The 27,157-nt window shown below is 47.7% G+C and overlaps 1 protein-coding gene across 1 annotated transcript in view; it reads left to right on the top strand.

Moving 5' to 3' along the window:
- The window catches only part of DIRC2 (disrupted in renal carcinoma 2), a 158,863-nt gene that overhangs the window by 27,152 nt on the left and 104,554 nt on the right, over positions 1-27,157 (top strand). The window contains exon 2 of the mRNA XM_015410852.1: positions 21,588-21,681. Coding sequence (XP_015266338.1) covers positions 21,588-21,681 — 94 coding nt within the window. The remainder of the gene's footprint in view (positions 1-21,587; positions 21,682-27,157) is intronic.

The following is a 27,157-nucleotide window of genomic DNA, read 5'->3' as shown; positions in this document are numbered from 1 at the left end:
AAGTCTGTCACTACTTCCACGACTTCCCCTTCTATTTGCCAAGGAGTGATGGGGACGGATGCCATGATCTTAGTTTTTTTGATGTTGCATGCTAGATACCACAAAAGCAGGTGCAGAATGAGGTCCTTTTAATATTGATGCTGGATGAGAGGCACAAGGGTCATTGGGGGCTGTCCATGACCCAAGGAAATAAACAGCGCAACAAATAAATGTGACTGTCTGGGTTGGTCTGGCGGCTGCTGTATGCACAGCCTGGGTTGGTCTGGCGGCTGCTGTACGCACAGCCCTATCAGTCTTAACCTCCCCCCCAGCATTTCATAAATGAAAACAGGAATCCTCTATTGTAGTTGCAAGCCTCCTCTTGTTGCACAAAAATTGCTTTCTGTGGTGTACTTCTGAATCATGTTGGAAGCATTTGAATTACTTGTACAGTAGAGATTAAATTCACTCCGGGCTGTACCTGTAAGAAACCCCAACACTTAGAATTTACTATTGGCAATTACCACTACTTAAAAAAAAAAATCGTGATTTGAAGCTTAATGCCTATAGCAGCAAAGTGCTGTAGCAAAAGGACAATCATTGCTCAAACTCTGTTTAAAATTTAATTCATTCATTCAGGGTGGGGTCAGGAATTGAGTGCTAATGTCAAACTTCATGTCGGCTGCACATCAAATAAAATCTGTTTTAATAAAAACCACAATCACAAATTTTGAGTAACGTAAGCCTGGACTCTGTTTGCTTTCAATATGAAATGTAACATCCAAAGTAGTGTATAAAACAGGAGGAAAAAAACCCATAAGATCAGTTTTCCAGCTCAGGACACATAACTGAAGTAGGTAAATGAAAAAAAGAAAGTGAAGTTGGTGAGAGTGAGAGGATGTGCCCAAAGGACACTGTAAAGGTAAAGGTAAAGGTTCCCTTGCTCGAAAGCCAGTCGAATCCGAGTTTAGGGTTGCGGTGCTCATCTCCGTTTCAAAGCCGAAGAGCCAGCGCTGTCCGAAGATGTTTCCGTGGTCATGTGGCTGGCATGACTAAACACCAAGGCGCACGGAACGGTGTTACCTTCCCACCGAAGTGATACCTATTTATCTTCTTGCAATTTCTTGCTTTCGAACTGCTAGGTTGGCAGGAGCTGGAACTAGAGATGGGGACTCACTCCATCATGCGGCACCCGGGTCTCGAACTGCTGAACTACCGACCTTCCACAGCCTGCAGTTCAGCGTCTTAACCACTTGAGCCACCACAGCCCAAAAGGACACTGTATAGACTTCAAAATCACTGCCCTACACTTGCTGGTCCCCACTAACAGAATAGTGTTTTGATACTATGTTGGGGTGTATTAACACCCCTCCCCCCCGCCATTCATAATCATTAGCAGAAATGTAGTGCTATCTGATCTCTGACCTGGATGGCCCATGCTAACTTGATCTTGTTAGGGCTCAGAAGCTAAGCAGGGTCAGCCTTGGTTAGTATTTGGATGGGACGCCCCCCATAGGAATTCCAAGGTTACTACACAGAGGCAGGCAATGGCAAACCGCCTCTGTCAGTCTCTACGGGATTGCCATAAATTAGCTGTAACTTGACGACAAAAAAAACCAAACCTGATATAGGCACTGGCAGCAGGCACTATATATATAAAGGAAAATGAGTCACCGAATATGTTTGTTCCCTAGACAAGGTACTTATTGATGAATGAGACAAAGATTGGATAATAAAGGAAGGTGAAGTGGACAGAATAATTAGGAGGAGGGACTATTGGAAACGGAGAGAGAAGAAAAGGACAGATGTGGGGGAACAAATGGGGGAGGTAGAAAAATAGGGGGACAGGATTCTTAAGAAGAAGGCAAAGATCTTAACAACAAAGATCGCCAGGGCCTTTTCAGTGGCAGCCCCATACTGGTGGAATGAGCTCCCGGAGGAGATCAGGGCCCTGCGGGACCTTTTACAGTTCCGCAGGGTCTGTAAAACAGAGCTCTTCCACCAGGCTTTTGGGAGTCGCCACCACCAATGAAGAACATCGGTGGGTTGGAAGTGAGAGGGCCCTGAACTCTGGAAATTGCCATCAGCAGCCTAAAGAACAGCAAGCCCTGCAAGGACATTCCAAATGAACACTGAGAGCTGACTGTGAGCTGAGAACTTTGTACACTGGTTACTGGCTGCTGCCGTCATACGAATACCAACAACTACTAGGACTTTATTATGATTTTATAATTTGTTTTAATTGCAACTTATGTTTTTAATGTAACTATTTGTTTTTATGTAAGCTGCCCTGAGCTGGCTTTGGCCAGGAGGGTGGGGTAAAAATAGGAATAAATAAATAATAAACAAACCAATAAAAGGTGAGGTGTGTGTGGGCATACAAAGATAAGGAACTGGATGGAACAAAAGGAAGAGGGAAGCCTTAGATCTGGGGTGTCAAACATGTGGCCCGGGGGCTGGATCAGGCCCTCGGATGGCTGTAATCCGACCCGCAAGTTTTCTGCTTCCTTTTCCAGTTCCAGTTCTGCCTTGAAAGGCCAGTTTCTGTCAAGAGTTCTCTCAGCCCCACCCTACCTCACAGGGTGTCCGTTGTGGGGAGGGGAAGGGGAAGGAGTTTGTAAACCGCCCTGAGACTCCGAGTGAAGGGCGGGGTAGAAATCCAATCTCTTCTTCTTCTTTTCCCTTCCTCCATTTTATCCTCACAACAATCTTGTGAGATAGATTAGGCTAAGAGAGAGTGACTGACCCAAAGTCATCCAGCGAGCTTCCATGACTGAGTGGGGATTATTTGAACCTAGGTCTCCCATTAGGACAAGAAGGGGAAAGGGAGGAAAAGGGAAAAGATGGAGATCAGTTTGTTAATGCAATATAAAAGTAATTGGATCCAGTCAGCTGTCAGCAGAAGATGCATAGTTTTCAGCTGTGTTTACGTGTTCTTCCTGTCAGCAGAGCAATGTTGGTAGAAGAGAGGAGAGCCCTTCTTTTGCTAGTAGGTCACTGGATGAGTGTCATTTCACTGGGATCTATTCCTCTTTCCTGGATTTTCAGGCAATTTTAGCAGGGGGTGATGCCAATACTTATTCATACGATGCTCACTTACATGGGCGGAGGTTGCAGACATCTCCCATAAGGTAATAGGCATTATGTAGTAAGCTTTCAAACTGTAAAATGTTGGGGTTGTGTTGACAAGTCATAGATGTGCTACTGTCTGCTTGATACGCTACTGTCTGTTTCCTTATCCTTCAGACTTGACAGGCTAGATTTTGATCATAAACCTATGTCAGTGGGAATGTATGATAGGACAGACTGGGAATAGAATGTTTTGGAGGCAGAATCCAAGATGTAGGTCTCTCTTCCTGATCAGCTGAATAGTGGGTGTCTTAGTGAAGTATTTGCAATTTCTAATCTCTGAAGTGTGGTGCATTGTGGGAGACAGCAACTACACTTAAAAACACTGTTGTTGTTGTTGTTGTTCAGTCGCACAGTCAAGTCCGACTCTTCGCGACCCCTGGGACAAGATCATGCCAGGCCCCCCTGGCTTCCGCCATCCTCCGAAGCCTGCTCAATTTCATGTTCGTTGCATCCATGACACTGTCTAACCATCTCATCCTTTGCCGTCCCCGTCTTCTTTGACCTTCAGTCTTTCCCAGCATCAGGGTCTTCTCCAGTGAGTGCTCCCTTCTCATTGGGTGGCCAAAGTACTTGAGCTTCAGTTTCATTATCTGGCCTTCCAGGGAACAGTCAGGGTTGATTTCTTTTAATACTGAGCCCATTGGAAATTAAGCCTTAAATTTAATGTCTTCAGCCTGATGAAAAATTCTGAAGAACTTGAGAGTTTGCCCACTTGTGTTAGTTTGGTTAGTCCGAATTAAAAGATAGTACTTTTTTTTTTGAAGTCTTCATGTTATTGGGCATTATTTTGGCAGAGAGACAACTTATACATACAATAAATCTGCCTTCAGTTATTACTTAGTTATTAGCCTCTTTCAAAACTGTTACACATTTGCGTGTGTGGTTTTATACATATTATTATTATTGTTGTTGTTGTTGTTGTTGTTGTTGTTATTGAAATTTGTTTTCATTTTTCACTATAACAAAAGTTCATATCATATCACTTTCACTTTCGGTTACAACTTATAATATCCATTACGTCTTTCACATTTCCCCTCCCAGCCACCCAGCCAATGGCAGCCCCGTTCGCTGGCCTGAGGTGGGCGGTGGGGGAGCCGGCGGACCTACCGGCTCTCTTCACCGTCCTGAATGCGGCCGGTTAGTGTAGGGCAGGAATAACTGCCGCTCAGAAGACGCTGGCTGCTGCGATTACTGGCTCCCTCCCCTCCCAGCCACCCAGCCAATGGCAGCCCCGTTCGCTGGCCTGAGGTGGGCGGTGGGGGAGCCGGCGGACCTACCGGCTCTCTTCACCGTCCTGAATGCGGCCGGTTAGTGTAGGGCAGGAATAACTGCCGCTCAGAAGACGCTGGCTGCTGCGATTACTGGCTCCCTCCCCTCCCAGCCACCCAGCCAATGGCAGCCCCGTTCGCTGGCCTGAGGTGGGCGGTGGGGGAGCCGGCGGACCTACCGGCTCTCTTCACCGTCCTGAATGCGGCCGGTTAGTGTAGGGCAGGAATAACTGCCGCTCAGAAGACGCTGGCTGCTGCGATTACTGGCTCCCTCCCCTCCCAGCCACCCAGCCAATGGCAGCCCCGTTCGCTGGCCTGAGGTGGGCGGTGGGGGAGCCGGCGGACCTACCGGCTCTCTTCACCGTCCTGAATGCGGCCGGTTAGTGTAGGGCAGGAATAACTGCCGCTCAGAAGACGCTGGCTGCTGCGATTACTGGCTCCCTCCCCTCCCAGCCACCCAGCCAATGGCAGCCCCGTTCGCTGGCCTGAGGTGGGCGGTGGGGGAGCCGGCGGACCTACCGGCTCTCTTCACCGTCCTGAATGCGGCCGGTTAGTGTAGGGCAGGAATAACTGCCGCTCAGAAGACGCTGGCTGCTGCGATTACTGGCTCCCTCCCCTCCCAGCCACCCAGCCAATGGCAGCCCCGTTCGCTGGCCTGAGGTGGGCGGTGGGGGAGCCGGCGGACCTACCGGCTCTCTTCACCGTCCTGAATGCGGCCGGTTAGTGTAGGGCAGGAATAACTGCCGCTCAGAAGACGCTGGCTGCTGCGATTACTGGCTCCCTCCCCTCCCAGCCACCCAGCCAATGGCAGCCCCGTTCGCTGGCCTGAGGTGGGCGGTGGGGGAGCCGGCGGACCTACCGGCTCTCTTCACCGTCCTGAATGCGGCCGGTTAGTGTAGGGCAGGAATAACTGCCGCTCAGAAGACGCTGGCTGCTGCGATTACTGGCTCCCTCCCCTCCCAGCCACCCAGCCAATGGCAGCCCCGTTCGCTGGCCTGAGGTGGGCGGTGGGGGAGCCGGCGGACCTACCGGCTCTCTTCACCGTCCTGAATGCGGCCGGTTAGTGTAGGGCAGGAATAACTGCCGCTCAGAAGACGCTGGCTGCTGCGATTACTGGCTCCCTCCCCTCCCAGCCACCCAGCCAATGGCAGCCCCGTTCGCTGGCCTGAGGTGGGCGGTGGGGGAGCCGGCGGACCTACCGGCTCTCTTCACCGTCCTGAATGCGGCCGGTTAGTGTAGGGCAGGAATAACTGCCGCTCAGAAGACGCTGGCTGCTGCGATTACTGGCTCCCTCCCCTCCCAGCCACCCAGCCAATGGCAGCCCCGTTCGCTGGCCTGAGGTGGGCGGTGGGGGAGCCGGCGGACCTACCGGCTCTCTTCACCGTCCTGAATGCGGCCGGTTAGTGTAGGGCAGGAATAACTGCCGCTCAGAAGACGCTGGCTGCTGCGATTACTGGCTCCCTCCCCTCCCAGCCACCCAGCCAATGGCAGCCCCGTTCGCTGGCCTGAGGTGGGCGGTGGGGGAGCCGGCGGACCTACCGGCTCTCTTCACCGTCCTGAATGCGGCCGGTTAGTGTAGGGCAGGAATAACTGCCGCTCAGAAGACGCTGGCTGCTGCGATTACTGGCTCCCTCCCCTCCCAGCCACCCAGCCAATGGCAGCCCCGTTCGCTGGCCTGAGGTGGGCGGTGGGGGAGCCGGCGGACCTACCGGCTCTCTTCACCGTCCTGAATGCGGCCGGTTAGTGTAGGGCAGGAATAACTGCCGCTCAGAAGACGCTGGCTGCTGCGATTACTGGCTCCCTCCCCTCCCAGCCACCCAGCCAATGGCAGCCCCGTTCGCTGGCCTGAGGTGGGCGGTGGGGGAGCCGGCGGACCTACCGGCTCTCTTCACCGTCCTGAATGCGGCCGGTTAGTGTAGGGCAGGAATAACTGCCGCTCAGAAGACGCTGGCTGCTGCGATTACTGGCTCCCTCCCCTCCCAGCCACCCAGCCAATGGCAGCCCAGGTTCGCTGAGGGAGCCAGTCATCGCAGCCAGCGTCTTCTGAGTGGCATTTTTTCTGCCCATACACTAACGGGGCGCATTTTAGAATTTTGGCACCGACTACTCAATTATAATAAGGGAGAGATATTATGAACACCTTTTAAAAGATTATGGCACGTAGTTATACTGCATGATTAATCTCTTGTATAGCATAAATAAACCCCCATTTTAATCACTGTACTTTCTCTGATAAATAACACTTTCTATTTCTTACGCCATTTATACACTAAATTCTAAACGTTATGATTAACCTGTGCTTTCGCAGTCATAATGTTCTTGGAGAAATCATACTTTTCATTTCATAGTCCTCATCTCTATCCAAAAGGACCTTTGCGAGTTTTTATATGTCATTTTACAATAAACCAAAACAATGATTTCTGACTGCATGGTGTTCCTGTATGCTGAAAGCAATGGGAAAACCTTTCAATGTGCACAGACTTTATTTGGGCATCTGAGTTCGCCATCTGACAAAAAGAGCTCTCACATGCGAAAGCTCATTCCCTGAAAATCTTGCTGGTCTTTACAGTGCTACTGAACTTGAATCTAGCTCTTTTACTACAGGTGTTTTTCCGTGTCTGTATAATTAGTTGTTTGCTTAGTCTTTAAAGAAACACGGTGAACTAGTTTCCCATTTACAGCCCCCGCGGCCATTGGGTAGCTCTGTGAGCCAGACAGGACATTAACCTGCCCAGGAGTAAATCCTTATTCTGTTTTGTATGCTGCTCAATGAAGTAGGCTGGTGTCAATTGCAGTGGTAGTACATAAGAGGAGAAGTTGGCTGTTGCTGTGGTTAAATTGCTCCATGTGATTTTAAACTGAGTTTGAGTAAGAACCTGGCAGCTACAGGCTTCTTCCTTGTGTCTTTTATTCCTGCGTCCTTCTGTAGCATAGCAAGTACAGTGTGTCAAAATGCAGAAGCGATGCAGAGATGTTTCAAACTGTAGATTGTGTGAAAGGGTCAGGTGCTTTTTTGGTATTTTTTTAATACGTGCTTGTGTGTGAGTGTGTGTGCACCTGGAAGTCATGGAGACCTCTAGAGGTTGCCATGACTTCCAGGTGCACACACAGTCAGTCACTAGAGGTCTCCATGACTTCCAGGTGCACATACAGTCAGTCACTAGAGGTCGCCATGACTTCCCGGTGCACACACAGTCAGTCACTAGAGGTCGCCATGACTTCCAGGTGCACATACAGTCAGTCACTAGAGGTCTCCATGACTTCCCGGTGAACACATAGTCAGTCACTAGAGGTCTCCATGACTTCCCGTTGCACTGTGTGTGCACCTGAAAGTCATGGAGACCTCTAGTGACTGACTGTGTGTGCACCGGGAAGTCATGCAGACTGACCCCTACTGGGGCCCCTGGAGGATATTCAGAGGTGGTTGAATAAAGCCTGCCCCCGTCTCCTGACTGCTGGTATTTCTAGGAGGTCTCCCATCCAAGCAACCCCGTAGCTAGGGGTTTTTTGGGGAGGGGGCCTTGGGGGCCCCACCAGCTAATTAAATCAAAGGCTCCCGGGCAAGGGGGGGTCTGCTTGGCACGCACCCACACAGCCCCCACTAGAGCCGTCCTCTGAGGCGAGCCAGAATCCCAATGTTAATAGACACTAAGGCTCCTCAGAGGTCTAGCAAAGTTGCCGTGTTTTGTTTTGTTTTTAAAAAAGGAGAGCGGGGATCAAGCTTCCTCCCTCACTCCTCCCCTGAGCCTGGCAGAAAATCCAACAGGAGGAGCAAACTGCTGCAATCCGACCACTGGTTGCTACTGGGTCCTAAAGAGACTCAGCTCATCGCAGATGAGCTCAAACAGGGAAATGCCGGCTCATATTCGTGAGGCAATCGATCAGGGGGTGAAGGGGCCGGAGGGAGGCTGAGGATCGGGGGAGGAGCCCCACGTTAGCTATGGGCCTGCATCCAAGTACTTGCCGGAGTCGACCCTGCTTAGCTTCTGAGATCTGACGGGATCGGGCAGTCAGATGCTCTTTTGACGATTTAGCCATATGTCTCTGTGTAATTCTAGTGGGCTATGCATAATGCCCCTGTTTGGATTCTGTTGGTTGTTTATTAATAACTAGAAATAAGGCCCGTTGTGGAAATAAATACAACGGGATCTAGAAAGAGGCTCTGGGAGAGTGCTCTGGCTTTGGGCAAACAGTGTCAGTCTGCTTTTAAAACATGAACCTGGGACCTGCACACCACCAGAATACAGCAGGTTCCATATGCAACTGACATTCCAACTGCCTTGCGGGGGGGGGAGTTTGAGGTGTGGAATGGAGTGAAGTCCAATCAGCTTCCATATGCAAAAGGCCAGGTTGTCGCAGCAGTTGTGGTGTGGGTGGGACCCGGGCTTTGCCTTCTGATTGGTGGCGATATATGCTGAGGAGCAGTGCCATCAGCCATACACTAAGGGAGTGCATTTTAGAATTAGAACTTTGGCACCCACTATTCAATTATATATAAGGAGAGATAAGCTGAAATCACACCGTGCCAGTCTCAGGGAGAGGAGGAGTGTCTCTTGTTTTTGTTACTTAAAATAGCAGAATGAGTAATATCGGGTGTAATCTGGAGTTTATGCAGCTCTCGTCGTGTTTTGTCATTAAAAAGAATGATTACATTTCAATCTCTTTGTTAAAACTTGTTCAAATAGTAAGGAGGAAGGAAGATCAGAATTCCTACGGTGTGTTATGCGGTTAGTATCTATCAGGTCAGCCAACAAACCCATTACATGCTCGTGTACATTACATGTGTGTCCATGCCCCGTGGAGTAGCAGTAGTTTAAAAGTTTTGTTTTTCTGCTCACCATTAGAATTGTGATTAGAAGTTCTGTAGAAAGGGCTCTTTTTGATTGGAATGCTCTAGATCCGTATAGAGAAGCAGTTTCTTATTTTCCCCCACTACACAGGTACAACGGTCTGTAGACAGAACATTACGTTTAATCATGGTCAGGGGTCATTTCGTCGAAAAAGAGGTGCAGGAGCTCATTAGCACAACTCATTAGCATAACTCATTTGCATATGCCACACCCCCTGATGTCACCGGAAGTGTGTCAGCAGGCAACACCCACCGCTCAGGCTTCACTGGACTGTTTTGGATTGCTAGCTATTGGGGGGGGGACCTGCAGATCTGTCCTCGCAGAGGAGGGAGAGCTTGTACCTGAATAAAACTTGGTCTTAAAGGTGCCACTGGACTGTTTTGGACCGGGGGGCGGGCTCTGCAACTTACCTGGCTGCTTCTTGCTCTGACTGAGGGCTGCTGGGAGCAGGGGGTGGGGCTTGTTGCATGTGCCCGCCCCCTGGGCTCTTTACTGCCGGAGCTCTGCTCTTGTACGCTCCTGCAGGAAATGACCCCTGATCATGGTAATTGATAGGTCAAGTATATCTAGTCCCTTGATTTTATTAGATTAACAAAAGGTACTGTAAATACATGGGCTACTTATGCTAATTACACAAACAGATTAGGTAACTGTTGTGAAACTATGAATTGGATCCAGAGATAGCAGCAGTGCATCCTATGCGGTTCTCAGAGGTCCTCCGCCCACTTTGTGTGTTTTTTTTGGTTTGGTGGCCTGAGATGCTGCAGAAGACAGCAAAAATTGGGAAAATATTGCAAGAGGGAGAGCTCCATAGTGTAAAATGTGAATTATCACAGAACTATTCTTCCCTTTGCTTGTTGTTCTGGAGCACCTAGATCAGTCTTCAGTTTTAGCATTTTAAAAAATTGGAGGAGGAATAAAGCAGAGTTAACAGCAAGTCAGCAACTATTTAAAAAGGGAAGTAGCTGTTAAAGGCAGTTTTGCCAAGTAGGCAGCAGTCCAACAACCACAGCAGATGGCTAGGAAAAACTGCTACGGCTGACCTGGCTGTTGCAGGGCTTAGGAGCAAGCCCTTTCCCTCCTGTTCTCAATAACAAATTTCACTCAAATGACGTTTGGGTTTTTTTAAAGGAAAGTTGCTACCTATACAATGGCATACTTAGTTTTATTTGCCCATGATCAACTAATGACAGACAACAATATTTGACCAATCAGTTGACAGTAATGCCAGGCTTCAAGACTGTTTACGCCTATAATACAAGGGTATATTCGTAAAATCTTTCATAGTTGTCTTAAAGATGTTTAAATCGTAGGTATCATTCCAGAGGCTATGCAAAAAGTTGGGTCGGTAGAAATAAAAAATGTAAAGAAGTGCAATACCTTATGGAAAACCAACGATGCTAATAATTTATGGTAGTTCTGGATTCCTGTAAAACAGGCTGTACTTAAAGAAGCCAGTCCCAAAATATAGAAGTCAGACTTTGTTTTCAGCCTTCAGGATTTTGTATTGGTAAGCCTGTATTTTCTAATAATTGCTATAATAAAACCTAATCCTAAACGTAAGTGGCAGCTACACAGGAGGTGGTGGCAGCTACAAGCACTCTGTAAGTTTCGGGGGGATTTAAACATCCCCCCGTTTCCCCCCCCAGGATTTAGGATTTTTGTGCACACGTGGGGACCACCCCACGTGTGCACAAACATCTCCCTCCCCCCCAGGTCCCCCCGATGCGCGAATTTAAGCATCCGCACGCACGGGAAGACTTCGGTATTAGATATATAGATATGGAGCAGAGGTCCATCAGTGGCTATTAGCCACAAGGTATAGATAGGAACTCTCAGTCTGGGACAAGGGATGCACTGTATTCTTGGTCCTTGTGGGGGGAGGCAACAGTGGGAGGGCTGTCCTGGCCCCACTGGTGGACCTCCTGATGGCACCTCGTGTTTTTGGCCACTGTGTGACAGAGTGATGGACTAGATGGGCCATTGGCCTGATTCAGCATTGACTTCTCTTATGTTCTTATGTACATAAAATAAATGAAAGGTAACCCTGGTGTTTCACCACCACCACAAAACCTGAAAACCTTCTTACAATTTCATTATTGGTTTAAAAGGCTCAATATAATTGAATGTTGGAGTTAGGACAGAAGCAACTGGTTAAATAATAAAATCTATATTTTCATTTAAAATTTTTCCGTGACTCCTTTCCACCCAAATAGGATCCTCAAGATGGTGAATATCAAGACACTATAAAACAGCATTTAAAATAAATGTATATACAATATACAATATTTAAACAAAGCAATAAAACATTAATACGCACAACACAGCCAGAGAGGGGAGCCAATAACAGCGGGGAAACACCAAAATGCAACAGAAAAGTCTTTACCCGCTGGCAGAAGACCATGACAGAGGGAAACAGACAAATCTCCCTGGTGAGGAAGTTCCAAAGTTTGGGTGCCATGACTGAGAAGGCCCTTTTTCAGGTTGCTGCCCATCTAACTCTGAGATGGGGGAGGTACCCGAAGCAGAGCCTCCAAAGATGACCAGCGTGGACAGGTAGATTCATATGGGAGTAAGGGTCGTGATCTGCCCCTGAAGGAGAAGATGGCCACTCACTTGAGCCTATGAGAGTACTGCTCCAGCATCCGCTCACCTTTCAGAAGGGAACCACAGCAGGAAGTCAGTTCAGGTCTGCCACAAGGAAATGGCCAGGGTCCAGCCTACCTGAGGGACCTCCTTTCTCCATATGTTCCCCCAACGACACTTTGGAAATTCCAGGCCCGAGAGAAGTTAACTTTGCTGTGACTAGGGCTAGGGCATTTTCGGTGGCGGCTCCTACCTGGTGGAAAGAGCTCCCGGAGGAGATCCGGGCCCTGCGGGACCATTCTTAGTTCCACAGGGCCTGCAAGACGGAGCTCTTCCGCCAGGCCTTTGGATAGGAGCCGCCGTCATCACTATTCCATCTGCACCCCCTATGGCCTAGCGAATTAACATCTAATTGCCTGGCCCCCCAAGGGTGGAGCGTGGCGCTGGACTTGGCTCTGAGGATGAGATTGTCGGTAGCTATGTGAGGTTAAGATCTTCCCTTCTTGTTGGAAATTTGCTGTAAATTGTTTATATTTTATTGTAATTTATTGTTTTTAAACTATATGTATTGTTTTAACTCGGCACGTTGTGCCCCTGTTAGCCGCCCTGAGCCTTCGAGGTAGGGCGGGATATAAATGTAAATATAAATAGAAAAAATAAATAAATAAATAAAGTCTAGAAGGAGTTTAGTTCTGCCTCAGAGAGAGAGCACTGAGTCAGCTCAGGTCTGGCTCAAAAAAAGAGCAGACAGCTTTAAGGGAAGTAGCTATGTTTGGCAGTGTGGCTGAATAGTTTAGCTGTACCTTTGAGAGAGAACAGAGTACCTGACTGATAGGCCTGTATCTGGTAATGAGCACACTTTGCACCATTTAGTCTGACTTTTGGGAAAGGGCAGGCTGGTGTGGGTGGACTCCTGTGTGTGAGAGAGGATCCAACCTAAGTGGCTAGTCAGTAAAAGTCTGTTTATGCCCGAAAGTATTAAAGAAAATTGCTCCTGTGCTCTGAAGCCATAACTAGTTTAAAATAAAAGCACAGGTCTCCAGGCAGACAAAGGAGAAACCTGGCTGAGGTGCATTAATTTAACAAGATACAAAAATTGCAAGATACAAAAGGTTGCAAAAATTGTTAGCACCCCTCAAAGCACTCTTATAATCTGTAGTTTAGAAACCTTACAGTGAAAGAGCTGTATTGGAAAGAATGGTCAAATACATGGTGATCTAGGAGGCTCTTTGTTTATCCTCCATTCCCTGGAAGGAGTCCTTAGCACTGTTTACACAGGGGTCTGTGTGTGTATAGGGCTTTTGGATACTCTGCATGCAGGCAGTGAATATGCTGTGAATGGGATGATACCCAACATTGAGGCCGTAACACTGGGTGTTTTCATGTTCAGGCCTTAAACTTCAATATATATATATACGTATCGTTCACGAATTCACCTGATTTTGAATTTCTCTTATATGATTGCAATCCCAATACAGCCACTCTTTACAGCTGGGGTGTCAAACATAAGGCCCGGGGGCCGGATCAGGCCCATCCTGGCCTCTTATCCGGCCCGCGAGCAACTGAACATAAGGGAGGGAGTGCTGGGGGGAGTGGGCGGAGCCACTCCTTTATGGCTTTAGCACAGCAGAACAACCTTGCCTGCACTAGTCAAACATTGTGGGAGCATCTGCCCAGCACGGCACTGCTGCCTCTCCGGTCCGCCTCTGTGGGTTTACCCCTGCACCCCCCTTTCACCCCAGGGGGCCTTGCAGTGAGGACACACCAACTCAGAGCTTACCAGCTGCTGTCCTTTATACAGTTTCTGTCTCCGGTACCTGGCATTACGTTTTATGGCACGCATGGCCCGGCCCGACAAAGAGGCATTCATGTCAGATCCGGCCCTTGTAACAAATGAGTTTGACACCCTTGCTTTACAGAGTACAACTTTGGTAGAGCACCTCCATTTGGCCTTGGGAGCTAACTCTGACCTTTCTGTATTATGGCCTTAATCAAGCTACCTGCTTGACATTTTAAAAACAGACCCCCCCTTCATGGCAGTTCTTGACTTGGCATGGCATTGTTCTTTAACTAAATGTAATTTTCTAGGTATATGTGCATATTATTAACAAGATACGAAGGGTCGTAAAAATCGTCAGCACCCCTCAGAGCACTTATATAATCTGTATCTTAGAAGCCTCACAGTGAAAGAGCTGTAACTGAAAGAATGGTCAAATACGTGCTCAGCGAGGAGGCTCTTTGAGGGCCCGATATGTTCTGACGGACCTCCTGATTAACTTTAACAGTCAGCCAAGACCCCTAGCCTGAGAGAGAGAGAGCTGTTATGTGGTCTTTGGACATCACACATGTTAAGTATTGACTCAACTCCGTCTCGTAAGTAACAGTGAATCAGCTTTATTGGTTTCAAAACAGGAACAGTGAAGAACACACAACGACAAACAGTGGAGCAGGGCTCCTTTTAAACTATCCCGGGCTGGTGTAGCCACGCCCTAGAATAGTTAAGGACCAATGGCATTGCAAAGATAACACCCAATCAGATCAGTTCCCTCCAGAACATTTCTCTGCACTCTGATTGGATACATTCATACATTAGCCAATAGTATTGTTACAGCGTACAATCCTTATTTGCTCTCAAGCTTAACATGGCTTTTAATATAGCTAGAGACATAACAACACATCCCAGTGTGACTGTGGAGGCAAGCCCTCACACTCTTCACCAGATGATAGCTGGGCAGGGAGTGGAGGGGGCAGGTTCTCTTTGTAGCAGTCTTGCTGCTTTCAGAGGCTCAGCATGAATCTGGAAAGTCTCCCACATACGGAGGAGGGCAGCAATGTCCTGGACCTTGTGCTGACTCTGACAGCATCAGAAAACAGTTAAGCTCATTCTCAGATCTCCCAGTTTTCTATCTAGTTTGAGCTGTGATCAAGAAACAGAGCCCCAGGTGGGGAGGGCGGGGTATGAATTAAATTAATAAAATAATGTGGTGTCGTGGTTAAGTGCGCGGACTCTAATCTGGGAGAACCGGGTTTGATTCCCTACTCCTCCACTCAAACCTGGCTGGATGACCTTGGGCAAGCCGTAGCTCTGGCCCAGCTGTTCTTGAAAAAGAGCAGTCAAGAGCTCTCTCAGTCCCACCTACCTCACAGGGTGTCTGTTGTGGGGAGGGGAAGGGAAAGGAGTTTGTAAGCTGCTCTGAGACTCCTTTGGGTAGTGAAGGGCGGGGTATAAATCCAATCTCTTCTCTTCTTCTCCTTCATAATAAATAAATAATAAATAGAAGTAGTCTTGATGAATGGGACGTTTACCAGGAACAGATTGAGCCTCCACCAACCTGATGTCTCCAAATGACTGTTTTCCGGGGGTTTTTTGTGAGAAAAAGTAAAGCATTGCAGTTGACATCTTGAGGTCAATTCTGCTCTCCCCTCACTGGCATGGGCACTGTTGAGGCAGAAGGATGTTCAGTGTTTGTTCATACCACTTCCTCTCTTACTCGTAGATACCTTAATAGTGTCACAATAACAGAATAACCGAATAATTTGGTATTTCTTGTCATTGAATCCATAATAAATAAATAATAAATAGTAGTAGTCTTGATGAATGAGAGGTTTACCAGGAACAGATTGAGCCTCCACCAACCTGATGTCTCCAAATGACTGTTTTCCATTTGTTTTTGTGAGAAAAAGTAAAGCATTGCAGTTGATATCTTGAGGTCAATTCTGCTCTCCCATCACTGGCATGGGCACTGTTAAGGCAGAAGGATGTTCAGTGTTTGTTCATAACATCATAGATACCTTAATAGTGTCACAATAACAGAATAACCGAATAATTTGGTATTTCTTGTCATTGAATCAAGGTAAATCGGATTTGTTATCTACATGTTCTGGTTTTTTGAGAAATCACAGGGTCCTGTTATTGAAATCCTTGTAGCAAAAAACATCCGTATATCGATTTCCCAAGCATGACCCCCATCTGCAAAAAGCTAAACCCATGGATCGGGGCCACACTTACCCCAAACAGATTTTTCTGCAAACTTGGAGGATCCTCTAGGTTTGCAAACAAAAAACAAAACAAAAAACCTCACACCTGAAGAGTTAAAAAGATTGATTGGGGGTCTAAATTCTCCCAAATTAAGTATAGTGTTGTCTGCACATGTGCATACAATGCACTTACTGTTGAACAGCTGGAGAGGGCCCGGCGGTTGCCGCAGTGGTGGCTGTGGTGGTGACAGAGTCTAAGAGCTGCCGATGGGCCTGGCCATGGCGTTGGAGCCTGGGAGCTGCTGGCAGGTCTGATCATGGCTGCGGTGGAGCCGGGGAGTCACTCTGAGCCCAGCTGTGGAGCCTGAAAGCTGCTCTGGGCCTGGCCATAGAGGTGACAGAGTCCAGGAGCTGCTGGTAGGCCTCGCTGTGGTGGAGCCTGAAAGCTGCTCCAAGCCTGGCGTTGCTGGATCCTGGAAGCTATTCCGGGCTTGGAGCAGCTCCCAGACACCACTTCTGCTGTGGCTGGGCTCCAAGGGAGTCACGCCGGATAGCAATGGGGGGGGGATGGGATTCCCCCACAACTTTTGCAGGGCCCTCACTTGTATGCTCCTAATCCTAAACTAGTTTGGATGTTGTTCATGGTTGGTAGCATGGCCCCAGATCGAGTTGTGTACTCACATTGGTATTGGCTGTGTGTGTGGATTGTCCATGCTCAATTGAGGCAGGTATTCTTCCTTTATTTAGCTTACATGCAATACAGTTGCAATAAGTTGCATATTTATTTCAGAGCAAGGGTATTTATTCCAGAATTTCCATCCTGGTGAGGGCAGTGCTATAAAAAAGACATAAACAACTTCAACGTGTATTTATTTAAGATATTTAAGATATTTATATCCTACCTCTCAATATATTTGAGGTGGCTTCTAACAACGTAATAAAATAGAATTAAAACAATGTAATAATAGTACAATCAGATTATATTTATTTATTTCATTTATACCCCGCCCTCCCCGCACGCGGGCTCAGGGCGGCTTACAAAACACAGAAATGTAATATAATACCACAAATTTAAAGACACACAGTTAAGACACACAGTACAATAAAATACAAGTTAAAACAATTTAACACAAGTGGACAACTCACAGGATCCATCGCGATTAACATGCTCACTCCCTATTGCACATCACATTGGGATCCACAAGGAGGATGCCATGGGCCACGATGTCCAGGTGGCCAGTCAGCCCAACCCGGCGGTACTGCTCTGCACTCGCACGTTGGCGGTAATGGCGGTTATAAATGTGAGGATATTGCACGTTGGGGGGTAATGGCAGTTATAAATGTGGGGATATTGCCTGCCAAGACCCAGTGCTAGGAAAGGATGCCGCCACCTTAACAGGAAGTAGTCTTCATTAGTAGTTATCAGTGCAACAATAATGAAGGTTGCAAAAGATTCCCTAGGCTGCATATCTTCTCAGATAAAGGCTAGGAGAGCTTCATTAAATTGGGGTCTTTCTCTTCTCTCGTCTGGAGCCCTTTTTCCCTTTGAAAGGAGAGATGAGAGACAATATTGATAGTTGAAACATTTTTTCATGAAGTTTTCTTTTGAGGTGCTGAAGGGGAGGTTGTCAGTTCACTTTCTCAAGGATAATTGTACAGTTTCTTTACCTGTAAGATCAGTTGTGCTGGCTGGCCTTCTTCAGCCAGCCAGCCTAAGTTTGATTATATGAAGCTCTTGAGTTAGAGGACCATTGGCCTATCAGGGGTGGAACTGTCTGTTCCGACTGGCAGTGGCTGTTCAGGAACTTGGGTAGAGGTCTTTCATCGCCGTCACTAACTACCTGATCCTTTTAACTGCAGATAGTTGTTGTTCAGTCGCACAGTCGAGTCCGACTCTTTGTGACCCCCATGGACCACATCATACCAGGCCCTCCTGTCTTCTGTTGTGCTCCAGAGTTTGCTTAATTTCATGTCCGTTGCCTTGATAACACTGTCTAACCATCTCAACCTTTGCCGTTTCCTTCTTCTTTGACCTTCAGGCTTTTCCAGCATCAGGGTCTTCTCCAGTGAATGCTCCCTTCTCATTTGGTGGCCAGAGTATTTGAGCTTCAGCTTCAATATCTGGCCTTCCAGGGATACCTGGGGTTACCTGGTGCTAATTCTCAGCTGCATGCAGAAGACTCCATAGCTATCTCCAAAAAAGTCCATTATAGTTGAGGCAGAAGTGGAGCTGTGTATATTTGTAAAAGTCACATATTAATATATAAAAGCCACATATTCAGAGTCCATAAGTATATTGAAATGGAATTATAGACGCGTTAATGAAATTCTCTGTCCACTTATACCTCATAAGAACATAAGAGATGCCAATGTTGGATCAGGCCAAAGGCCCATCACGTCCAACAGTCTGTATCCCACAGTGGCCAGAAATACCAGTGCCATCAGGAGGTCCACTAGTGGGGCCCGGACATTAGAAGCCCTCCCACTGTTGACCCCCCCAAGCACCAAGAATACAGAGCATCACTTGCCCCAAAGCCCCTATCTATACCTTGTGGCTAATAGCCACTGATGGACCTCTGCTCCATATGCTTATCTAATTCCCTTTTGAAGCCTCCTTCCTCAGTAGCAGTTATGCAGGGATACATAAGAATACATCAAATTGTTGTGCGATATTTCGGAAATGCTGTGCACAGCACCTTGCAGTTGGACCTGTACAAAGCAATTGTTTCTGTTCTTTTGCAGTATTGGAAAGTAAGCAAATCCTTCCAATGAAGAAATCATTTTTCTATTATTACGTTTAGTACATCATTTTAAAGCACAAATTGTTTTAACTGTTTCAGAAAAGGAAGCAAAGTACGTCCATTTCTCCCCCTTTAGAGGTTAATAGATTCTGAGTATCTAGATTTAACACAAATATAATTCACTTGATTATCCCATGTTTTCTTGTAGATATTTATTTTATTTACAATTACATACCTTAATTGGCATAACAAAACTACAGAACCACTTCACAGCCTGGGTGCAAGTACAGAACTGAAAATCAATAGGTCTTTGATTTTAGTACTTCAGCTAAATAATTAGCCACAATTTCAGTAACATCTGGAGTGGAGTCACTCAGGAGATAACGACATTTACGCTCATTAGTCAGATGTCTTTTTGACTGTAATACATTGAAGAGTATTTTCCCCCAAAATCAACTCATAAAACAAAACAATCCAAAATTATGTTGTTAATTGAGTCCAAGGAATTTAGACCGCAGGGGCAAATCCGATCCCGAAGTGGAGAGTGTGTCGAGGTCCCATTAAAACAACGTAGTCACTTCTCGTAGAAAATGGTACTTTATTGAGGCAATGGGTCACTAGAGAGGTTTCTGTTTAGAATAACATGAAAGGACCATAGCAAGTAATATAAACGAAATTCAAAACTCTGCTAAGCCAATGAGTCTATTTCCCGCTTGGGGAGTTCAGAGCGCCAACTTGCTGGGAACCAAACGCTCCAGTTATCGGTACTAAGCTTTTCTCAAGCTCTGCTAATTAAAACAAAAAGCTGCGGCCATCCTTATCACACACCTGCTTGGCCTTGAGTGCTGCATGGTTCACTAACAAGCTCTACGTCTTTGGGCATGCGCCTGGGTTGCTAAGCGAGAGATAATAAACAATACCCAAAGCAGGAGGAAATTACACGGGTTACAAACTACAGGAACAAAGCATGTGCAGAGTGCATAGACCGTACATCGCTACAAATACAGAATTTGGCAGCTTGCTGACAGAGTGTCGGCAACGACCGAGAAGAATCATAGAAGGGAACACATTCAGTCTAGCCAGGGAGAAGGCTCTACATTGATCGGGATCTTCTCCTCCATTTGCGTGATTTATTTATTTATTTTATTTATTGCATTCATGGGCTGCCTTTCTCCCTGCACAGACCCAGAACAGCTCACAAGATGAAAAACAAAAGCCAGTCGTTTCCACACTTCTCCTGAACGGCTCTTGGTTGATGATCCTGGCTTACTCAGAGGCGCTTGTCTATGAGCCATGAGCCCAGAACCTTTTGGCTCACAACTAGGGGTGTGCACAAAAAGAAAAGAAAAATCAGTATTTTTCAGGTTTGGGAATACCAACCCCCCAAAATATCGGTATATACCGATATTCCCAAATATTGGGATTCGGAAAAATTGGTATTGCTGAAAGTATTCCGCTCCGTACCTCCCTTTTCTTCCTGAGTTGCGCTGTGGCAGTGGCCACAGCACGCCTCAGCAAGGAAAGGGAAGGTATGTCTCTTGAAATGCCTTCCCTTCCCTTGCAGAAGCATGCTGCCGCTGTGGAACAACTCAGGGAGGGAAAGTATTTAAACTTTAAATACCTTCTTTCCCGGGTTGCGGCATGCTTCAGGGAGGGAGGGGAAGGCTTCAAATGCCATTAAACCCCTCCGTTTGGCTTCCCCCTCCTTTAAAGGGGGGAGAAAGCCAAACAAAGTGGTTTAATGGCTTCCTCCCATTTAAAAGGATCAGTGCAGTGGGTCACCTGTCAGCTGACCCTTTTAAATGGCAGGGAGGCATTCAACCCCTCCGTTTCACTCCCTCTGCTCCAGAGCTGGGGAGAGCGAAACCAAGGGTGAAGTCTTCCTCTCATTTAAAAGGATCAGTGCACAGGCGGACCCGTCGCACTGATCATTTTAAATGGGAGAGGAGAGGCATTCAACCCCTTGGTTTTGCTCTCCCTGGCTACAGAGCAGGGGAGAGTAAAATCGAGGGGTTTTGACCCACTTTCCCTTCTCTTCCTCAGCTGGCCCACTGTGGCAGGTTAGCTAGGGAAGGGAAGACTGATTGGGGAGGCATGTCTAAATGCCCCCCTTCCCCAGGCGGCCCACCGTAGCAGGGCAGCTGGGGAAGGGAAGACAGATTGGGGAGGTATGCCTTCCCTCCCCTCCCCAAGCTGGCAGCTTGGGGAGGGAAGGCAATGGTCAGTTTTAGTCCACTCCACTTGGAAGCAGAGGGAACTGAAACTGACCGACTCTCCTTTCCCTTCCTCAGCTGCCCTCCGTGCTGGGGCAACCGGGGAAGGAAAGACTTATCGGGGACTCTGAATAAAACCCAAATAAGATCGGCTTTTATTCGGGATCACCTTATTGGTAGCTGAATCAGATTAGAGAATCTGAATTGGCTTAATAAATACTGGAAAAATACAGATAAGGTATTTTCCAGGTATTTATTGGTTTGGCTCATGCCCAGTGCACACCCTTACTCACAACCAAGGACTTGAGCCTCTGCCATCACGTACTCTGTTAGTACGGCAGGAAAATGAGAACTAATTCAGCCCAGCTAGAATTCAGCTACTGCTAGCTTGCTGCCAGCAAAGTCTTCTTTACTTCTCCCCTGCGTATCCACAGCGCACACAGGCTTTCCCATTCCCAGGAATTTCTTTTATTTTCACTACATTAAAACAGCTCTCCGAATTGTGTCTGGTATACAGGGAAATGGGAGGGATGGCTACATGAAGCTAACCTCTCCATCATAGTGACTGGGGCAGTCTGTTTGTATATGTAGCAGAATCTGGTATTTTCAGGTGCAATAAAGTGTATTTCAGTGTATAGCTTTTCTTTTTCTTTAAGTACATATAGACGAGTGTTGAAACTGAAAAGAGAGAAATTTATTTGGCTAATATCTCTCTTGCTAGGTAATCCTTTATTAAAAGGAATTACTTGTGCTTGGCAATAATTAAGTTTTATGTTCTGTGTTTTGCTACTACAGTGTCTACTTTTCACTGTAATGAAATTGCCTTTCTGTTTCATTTAGGCTTGAGAGTAACTGTGTTGTTAACATCATCCCTCATGGTGTTAGGAGCTGGTCTGAGATGTGTACCTGTGACAGACCAAACAACAAGGAAATGGTAAGAGAGATATTCATTTATTTGTTCTCTGGAGGGAAAAAAGTTACAAATTATTTTAAGAAGAGGATTCAAAAGTTGTTACCATGTTGTGCACTCACAGCTATCGTTTTTTGACCATTGTTGCTAACTTAAAAAGTCAAATCTAATAATAACTGCTAGTCATTTTTTCACTTTAAATTAGTTGCCAACTGAAAAAGAGTCCTTCCTATGTTTTCAGTTTGTGATTTTGAGGTACGAGGCTGTGTTTTTTAATCAACATTTTCATCTGCTCTGTAATGCTTAGTGTTGCTCCTGTCATGTTCACACACATCTGACTATGCTGGCTCATCATGCTCAGTCAGCCCAGGCTAGGCACTTTTGAGTACAGTGGCCAGCCACTACTTATCCTTGGAGACTTCAGTCTGGAGTATTTTTCAAATCTTAGAGCAAGAGATCTGCTGCTGTACAGTCTGTTTCGAAGAGGGTAGGCCTTCAGTGACTAGCAGTATCACTCTGAATTGTGTCTGGTATACAGAGAAGCGGGAAGGATGGTTGCATGGTCATCAGATCAGGGTCAGTACTTGGAAGAGAGACCACCAAAGAAGACTCTGCAGAGGGAGGCAGTGGAAAACCCTCCCTGCTTCTCATTTGCTTTGAAAGCCTCTTGCAGTAGGCCCGTGGCCAAGGTTTTTTAATGGGGGGGGGCTTTAAATAAGCCAGGGGCACCCCCCCACACACCCGAAGTGAGCAGCCCCGCTCCCGTCGTTCCTTGCAATCACTTGGCTTTAGGGTAGGGCTTGGTAGCAGGGGAGGGGGCGAGATTCCTGTGCCAGCTGCCGATTTCTTGGCACAGGCAGGCTTGGCCCCTTGGGGGAGGGAGGGGGAGACGGAGGCTTGGACCGACTCAGGCATGACGTGGGGAAGGAATTGGACCAGTCAGACTTTGCTGCCCCGAGAACCTCAGCGAGTCGAGATGGAGAGCGGAGTCTCTGAGCCAGAGGCCGGGCTGAGAGGCTGCTCAGAGCTGCACCTCAGCAGATAGCAGGATTCCTCCCAGAGGACACGTCCTCAGATGTTGGGGTGTAGGCGGGGTCTGCAGTGCTAGCCTCCTCCCCCCCAAAAACCCAGTCTGCTCCCCAGTCAGGCCCATGGAAACAAAACATGCCTCCCTCCCTCCCTCCCTCTCTCCCTCCCTTCCTTGCAAACTGCAGTCCAAACCAGCGAGCAGGGGGTGGGGGTGAAACCTGAAAGACAATGCCGTGCCAGCATCAGGCTTGGCATCACCTTCAAGATGTGAGAACGGGATTGAAGGTGAAATGAAAAGCAGACTCTGCTGGACAAGAGGGCATAGGCGTAGAGTATGTGGGGGCGCGGGCCATCCCCGATTTTTTCCAAGAGGGACTGCGCCTCTCCTGGGCAGTCAGCGCTAGTCACTGAAGACGAAGGAGGAAATCAGGCTTGCCTATTGGCAAAGTGGAGCAAAAGCTCCTCCCGTCCACCGCAGAGGTGGCTGGGAGAAAAGAGAATGCGAGCGCGGGAAAAGAGACACTGGGGCAGCATGCAGCCACCTAGCTCGCAACTCAGCGAGCGAAGGGGGGATGGACAGAGCTGGCCGCAGCAGCAGCAGAAGGAGGTGAGCCAGGAGACAGAAGGCCAGCCAAGGCACACATGCGAGCCCCTTCCCCTTCCCTTGGCCAGGTGGCTGGGCCGGGAGGCTGCTGGGGGGGGGGGCACGGCAAGCTGTGCCAAGGAGAGGGGCAGAGCCACCAGGCATGGTGCAGCAAGCCAAAGCCAAACCATGTGGGCGCTGCTGTTGCTTGCCGCCCTTCCTCTCCCCCCCTCCCCCTGTCCGGTGCTGGCGCTGCCTCATCTACTGGTCCCTGGAAACAAGGCGAGCTGGCGGTGTTGGGCAAGCTGTCTTGCTCCACCTGGCCACAGCTTCCCCCGAGCGAGCAAGCGAGTGGCCGGGCTCCGAAGCTGTCGGGGGCTGCGGGCGTCTCGTTAGGGAGGTCGGGGTAGTGGGGAGGGGTTGGCTTGTGGGGTGGGGTTTTTCCCCAGGCCACACTTTGGAGCCGTCAGGGTGGCTGTGGGCCCCTCTCTGGGAAGGGAGGTGGGGATGTGTGGCCGAGCGGGGCGAGTAAGCTGTCTCCCAAAAGGGGAAGCTTCGCCAGCCTGAGGATTCTGTGAAATGCCCCTTCCTCTGCTCCCGTTGGGAGTTTCAGGATCCCCTTACCCTCCTCTGTGGGACGGACTGGAAAAGAGAGAGGCAGTTTTTTCCTAGAAACTCTGGGACAGAGAACAACAACAACAACAAAAGCATGGCAGAAAACCATCCCTCCTCTTTGGAAATAAAGCAATGATATTTTTCTCTCCTTTGCTCCCGGCAGCGGGGCTTCTGAGCTCTGGAAGGCTTTAAAAACAAGCCTGTGTCTGGATCTCTGCTTGCAAAAAGCATGCTACTGCTCAGAAGCAGGGACTGGCTGGGGGGGGGAGAGATCCACCCACTCCCTCCCCCCTCCTCTGCTCCAGGCTTCTGAAGGGTGTGTGTGGAAAGAAAGTGAACATTTTCTTTTTCTCCTCCATTGAAGGCAGGGTTTGGAAACAGAGCAAAACAAACGTCTCTCCCTCCCAGGTCCAGAACAATGTTAGAGTCCAGTGGCACCTTTAAGACCAACAAAGTTTTACTCAAGGCGTGAGCTTTCATGTGCACTCGTTCTTCGTCAGACAATGAAATGGAACTACAGTCAGATCATAGTTGTATCCAGAGGAAGCATTTTAAAACACATGCAAAGATCTATGACTGTTAGTGCCTTCCACTGGTGAATTACTGGGTCTAACGGAGTCTTCAGACCCTTGTGTAGGTGTACAATGACCAACCATCTGGTTTGAGCTGCTTTGGGCAAGTTGGAGCAAATGATAAATATCGTTATTAAGTTTATTTTTCCCCCAAAACAATTTTTATTCTTTTTCAAAAGGAATATAGAATTCAACAAATCTAGGTTGCTTCACTTAGAGAAGGGGGGAAAAAAGAATACTAGAAGATTTCTATCTCATAACAACTTACATGCTTTCGGAATACAGAATACGGAGTGATAAACTTATAACTTGCCAACTGTCAATCATTATTTTATATCTAGCTTTATTAAGTTTATATACATACAATGAGTGCTACTATTTGCTTTGCAATTTCTACGTGAAATTTATCAGTGCTTAGCATTTGCTCAGGGTGCCCTTTCAAAGTTTTGTTTATCCCTTTACTGCTGCAGAAAGATCTTTCTTGGTCATGGGGCCAATTTCCTGGCATGGCCTTCTGGAGGAGGTTTAGCAGATACCCTCCTTACCTATTTTTAGGATGATGTGCAAGGCCATCTTTCCATGGGCTTTTTGACTGTTATTTGTGTCTGATGTTGAGGGCTGCATTATAAAGAAAATGAACCTATCATTGGCTGCACCTGTATTGATGTTGGTTATGTTTTTTGTTATATTCTTTCTGCCATATTGTTAATTACTTTGACTCTCAGATTTGATAGGTGCTTCATAAAAATAGAGTATTAATATCCAGATAAATAAATAGGAAATATAAATACTAAGTGCTGCTATTCCATCACAGAAAGATGGCCAGCTTAAGTGCAGCTTGTTGAGTTCCAACGGGATGCCAAGACTACTTGCTATCGAATGAAAGGTTCTTGGATTAAAAATATTTTTATAAGTAGGTGTTCAGTCACACTCATATGTTGAAAGCAAAGTTGGGTCCTCCCTATGATGTCACTGGGCCTCGGTTCTTTTAAGGACCTAGCATAGCAGTTCCTCTGGCCCAGTCCCAGGCCCCCTGGGAAATTGGAAAGTCTACGCCCTCGCAAGAGGGGTAGGTGGCCTTTGGTCACTCAGAGAGCCTGACTATTCCCGCTGACCCAGGCTGTGCTTGGGAGCCCAGGTTGCCAGGGCATGATAGTGGCGAGCCTGCCCAAGGAGGGTTCCATGATTCCTCCCCCCCATTCCTTCCCCTGGGGGCTGCTTCTACTCCAGCCGTAGCTGAATGTGAGAGAGGTGAGAGAGCGGTGTGGGATTGGAGGGTGATCCAGGGCTTGACGTCTTGTTGGCTTGCCGGCAATGAAATAGCAAGAGAAAGCGGCAGTGGCTGGTGACGAGTGCCATAAATAAATAAAAAAATGGAATTCAGGGGACCTGGGCTGGATGGGAAGTCATGGGGCCCTGGCAGTAAGTCAGGGCGGCGGGCCCCGAGAGGCCTCACCATAGCTACAATCCTTTGCGGGGATCACTAGGAGTTTCCTGCAGCTTAATGGCACTTTGCACGCACTTACACGGAAGTCATATTGCTATTAAAGCTTTGGTGTCCCATGTTTTTTTTAGAAAGATGGGTAACCTAGCCCTACTCGTGCTGAAACGTCTCGTGTTTTTCACAGAAAATTCTGCATTTATGATTTTTTTACTGCACCTGTCAGTTCACACAAGCACGACTGGCGGAGCACTGTTTCGGCCGAAACAAAACCGTACCTGAGAATTTCGAGTTAACGTTGAATCGGATTCGTTTGACTGAACAGAGCGAGTTTGTGGAAAGAGGTCGTTGTCCCTTCCTACTGCCATTCTCTAGCCACTTCTGGTGGTCTGGAGCTCCTTGGAAAGGGAGGAGAGTTGAATTAAGAATGGGGAACTGGCAGCAATTCACCACCACTCCAGCAAGACCGCTTGCTCGGTCTGTGAGAAGTGCTTTTGCAAGAGAGGACAGGAGTGATTTCTACCAGTTTCTCTCAATGCTGCAGCACCACTTGTTATGTCTCCCTCAGGAGTGGCTCTTCAGGGAGCATTGGAGGCTGCAGTGAGAAGTGGAAGTTGGAACAAGTTTGGTAGAAGAATTTTTCTGTTTCTGGATGATTGATTCACCCAGGGAATTTAAGAATAATTTAAGACTGCACCTGTGACGAGAGGCGTTTCAGCCCCTTCACTGAGTGGAAGTGCTAATTTTATCAGAGCTGCCTACTACCATTAACTCCACTAGGCTTGGATTTTATTTGAATTATCCTGACTACAAATAAGGCTAGGCATCAGTTCAAAACCAAGATGCATAGTTTGGCTCTGGGGAAAAAGCCAGGAATAAGGAGTGTCATCTGCTTACTAATAGTAGTATTGTACCACAGATGTCAGACAGAGCTGGCAAGGAGCTGTCTATATATTTTGAAGGGCAGGGTTCTCCCTGTCATTTATGTGGAACTACTCCTAGATGGCCCTCTACACATTCCCGAAGTAACCCTAATCAAGGCACCAACAGATTTCCTTACTAACAAAAGCCAGAGTGAGCCGACGGACAGCACCTTGCATGGCGGCAGAGGGACTTACGGGGTGAAGTCAACCCCATACCCTATACATATGAGGCCCCGACGCTCCCCACGCCTTCAGCATCCCGACTCCCAGGACCGACGACTCCGCCTCGGAAAGACACGCCACGGCCACCTGGGGCGCAGGGTGGGCTTGACACTGA

This window comes from Gekko japonicus, unplaced genomic scaffold (assembly GCF_001447785.1).
Source record: "Gekko japonicus isolate JY-2015 unplaced genomic scaffold, Gekko_japonicus_V1.1 scaffold319, whole genome shotgun sequence".
Taxonomy (NCBI): domain Eukaryota; kingdom Metazoa; phylum Chordata; class Lepidosauria; order Squamata; family Gekkonidae; genus Gekko; species Gekko japonicus.
This window is presented reverse-complemented; position numbering and strand designations above follow the sequence as displayed.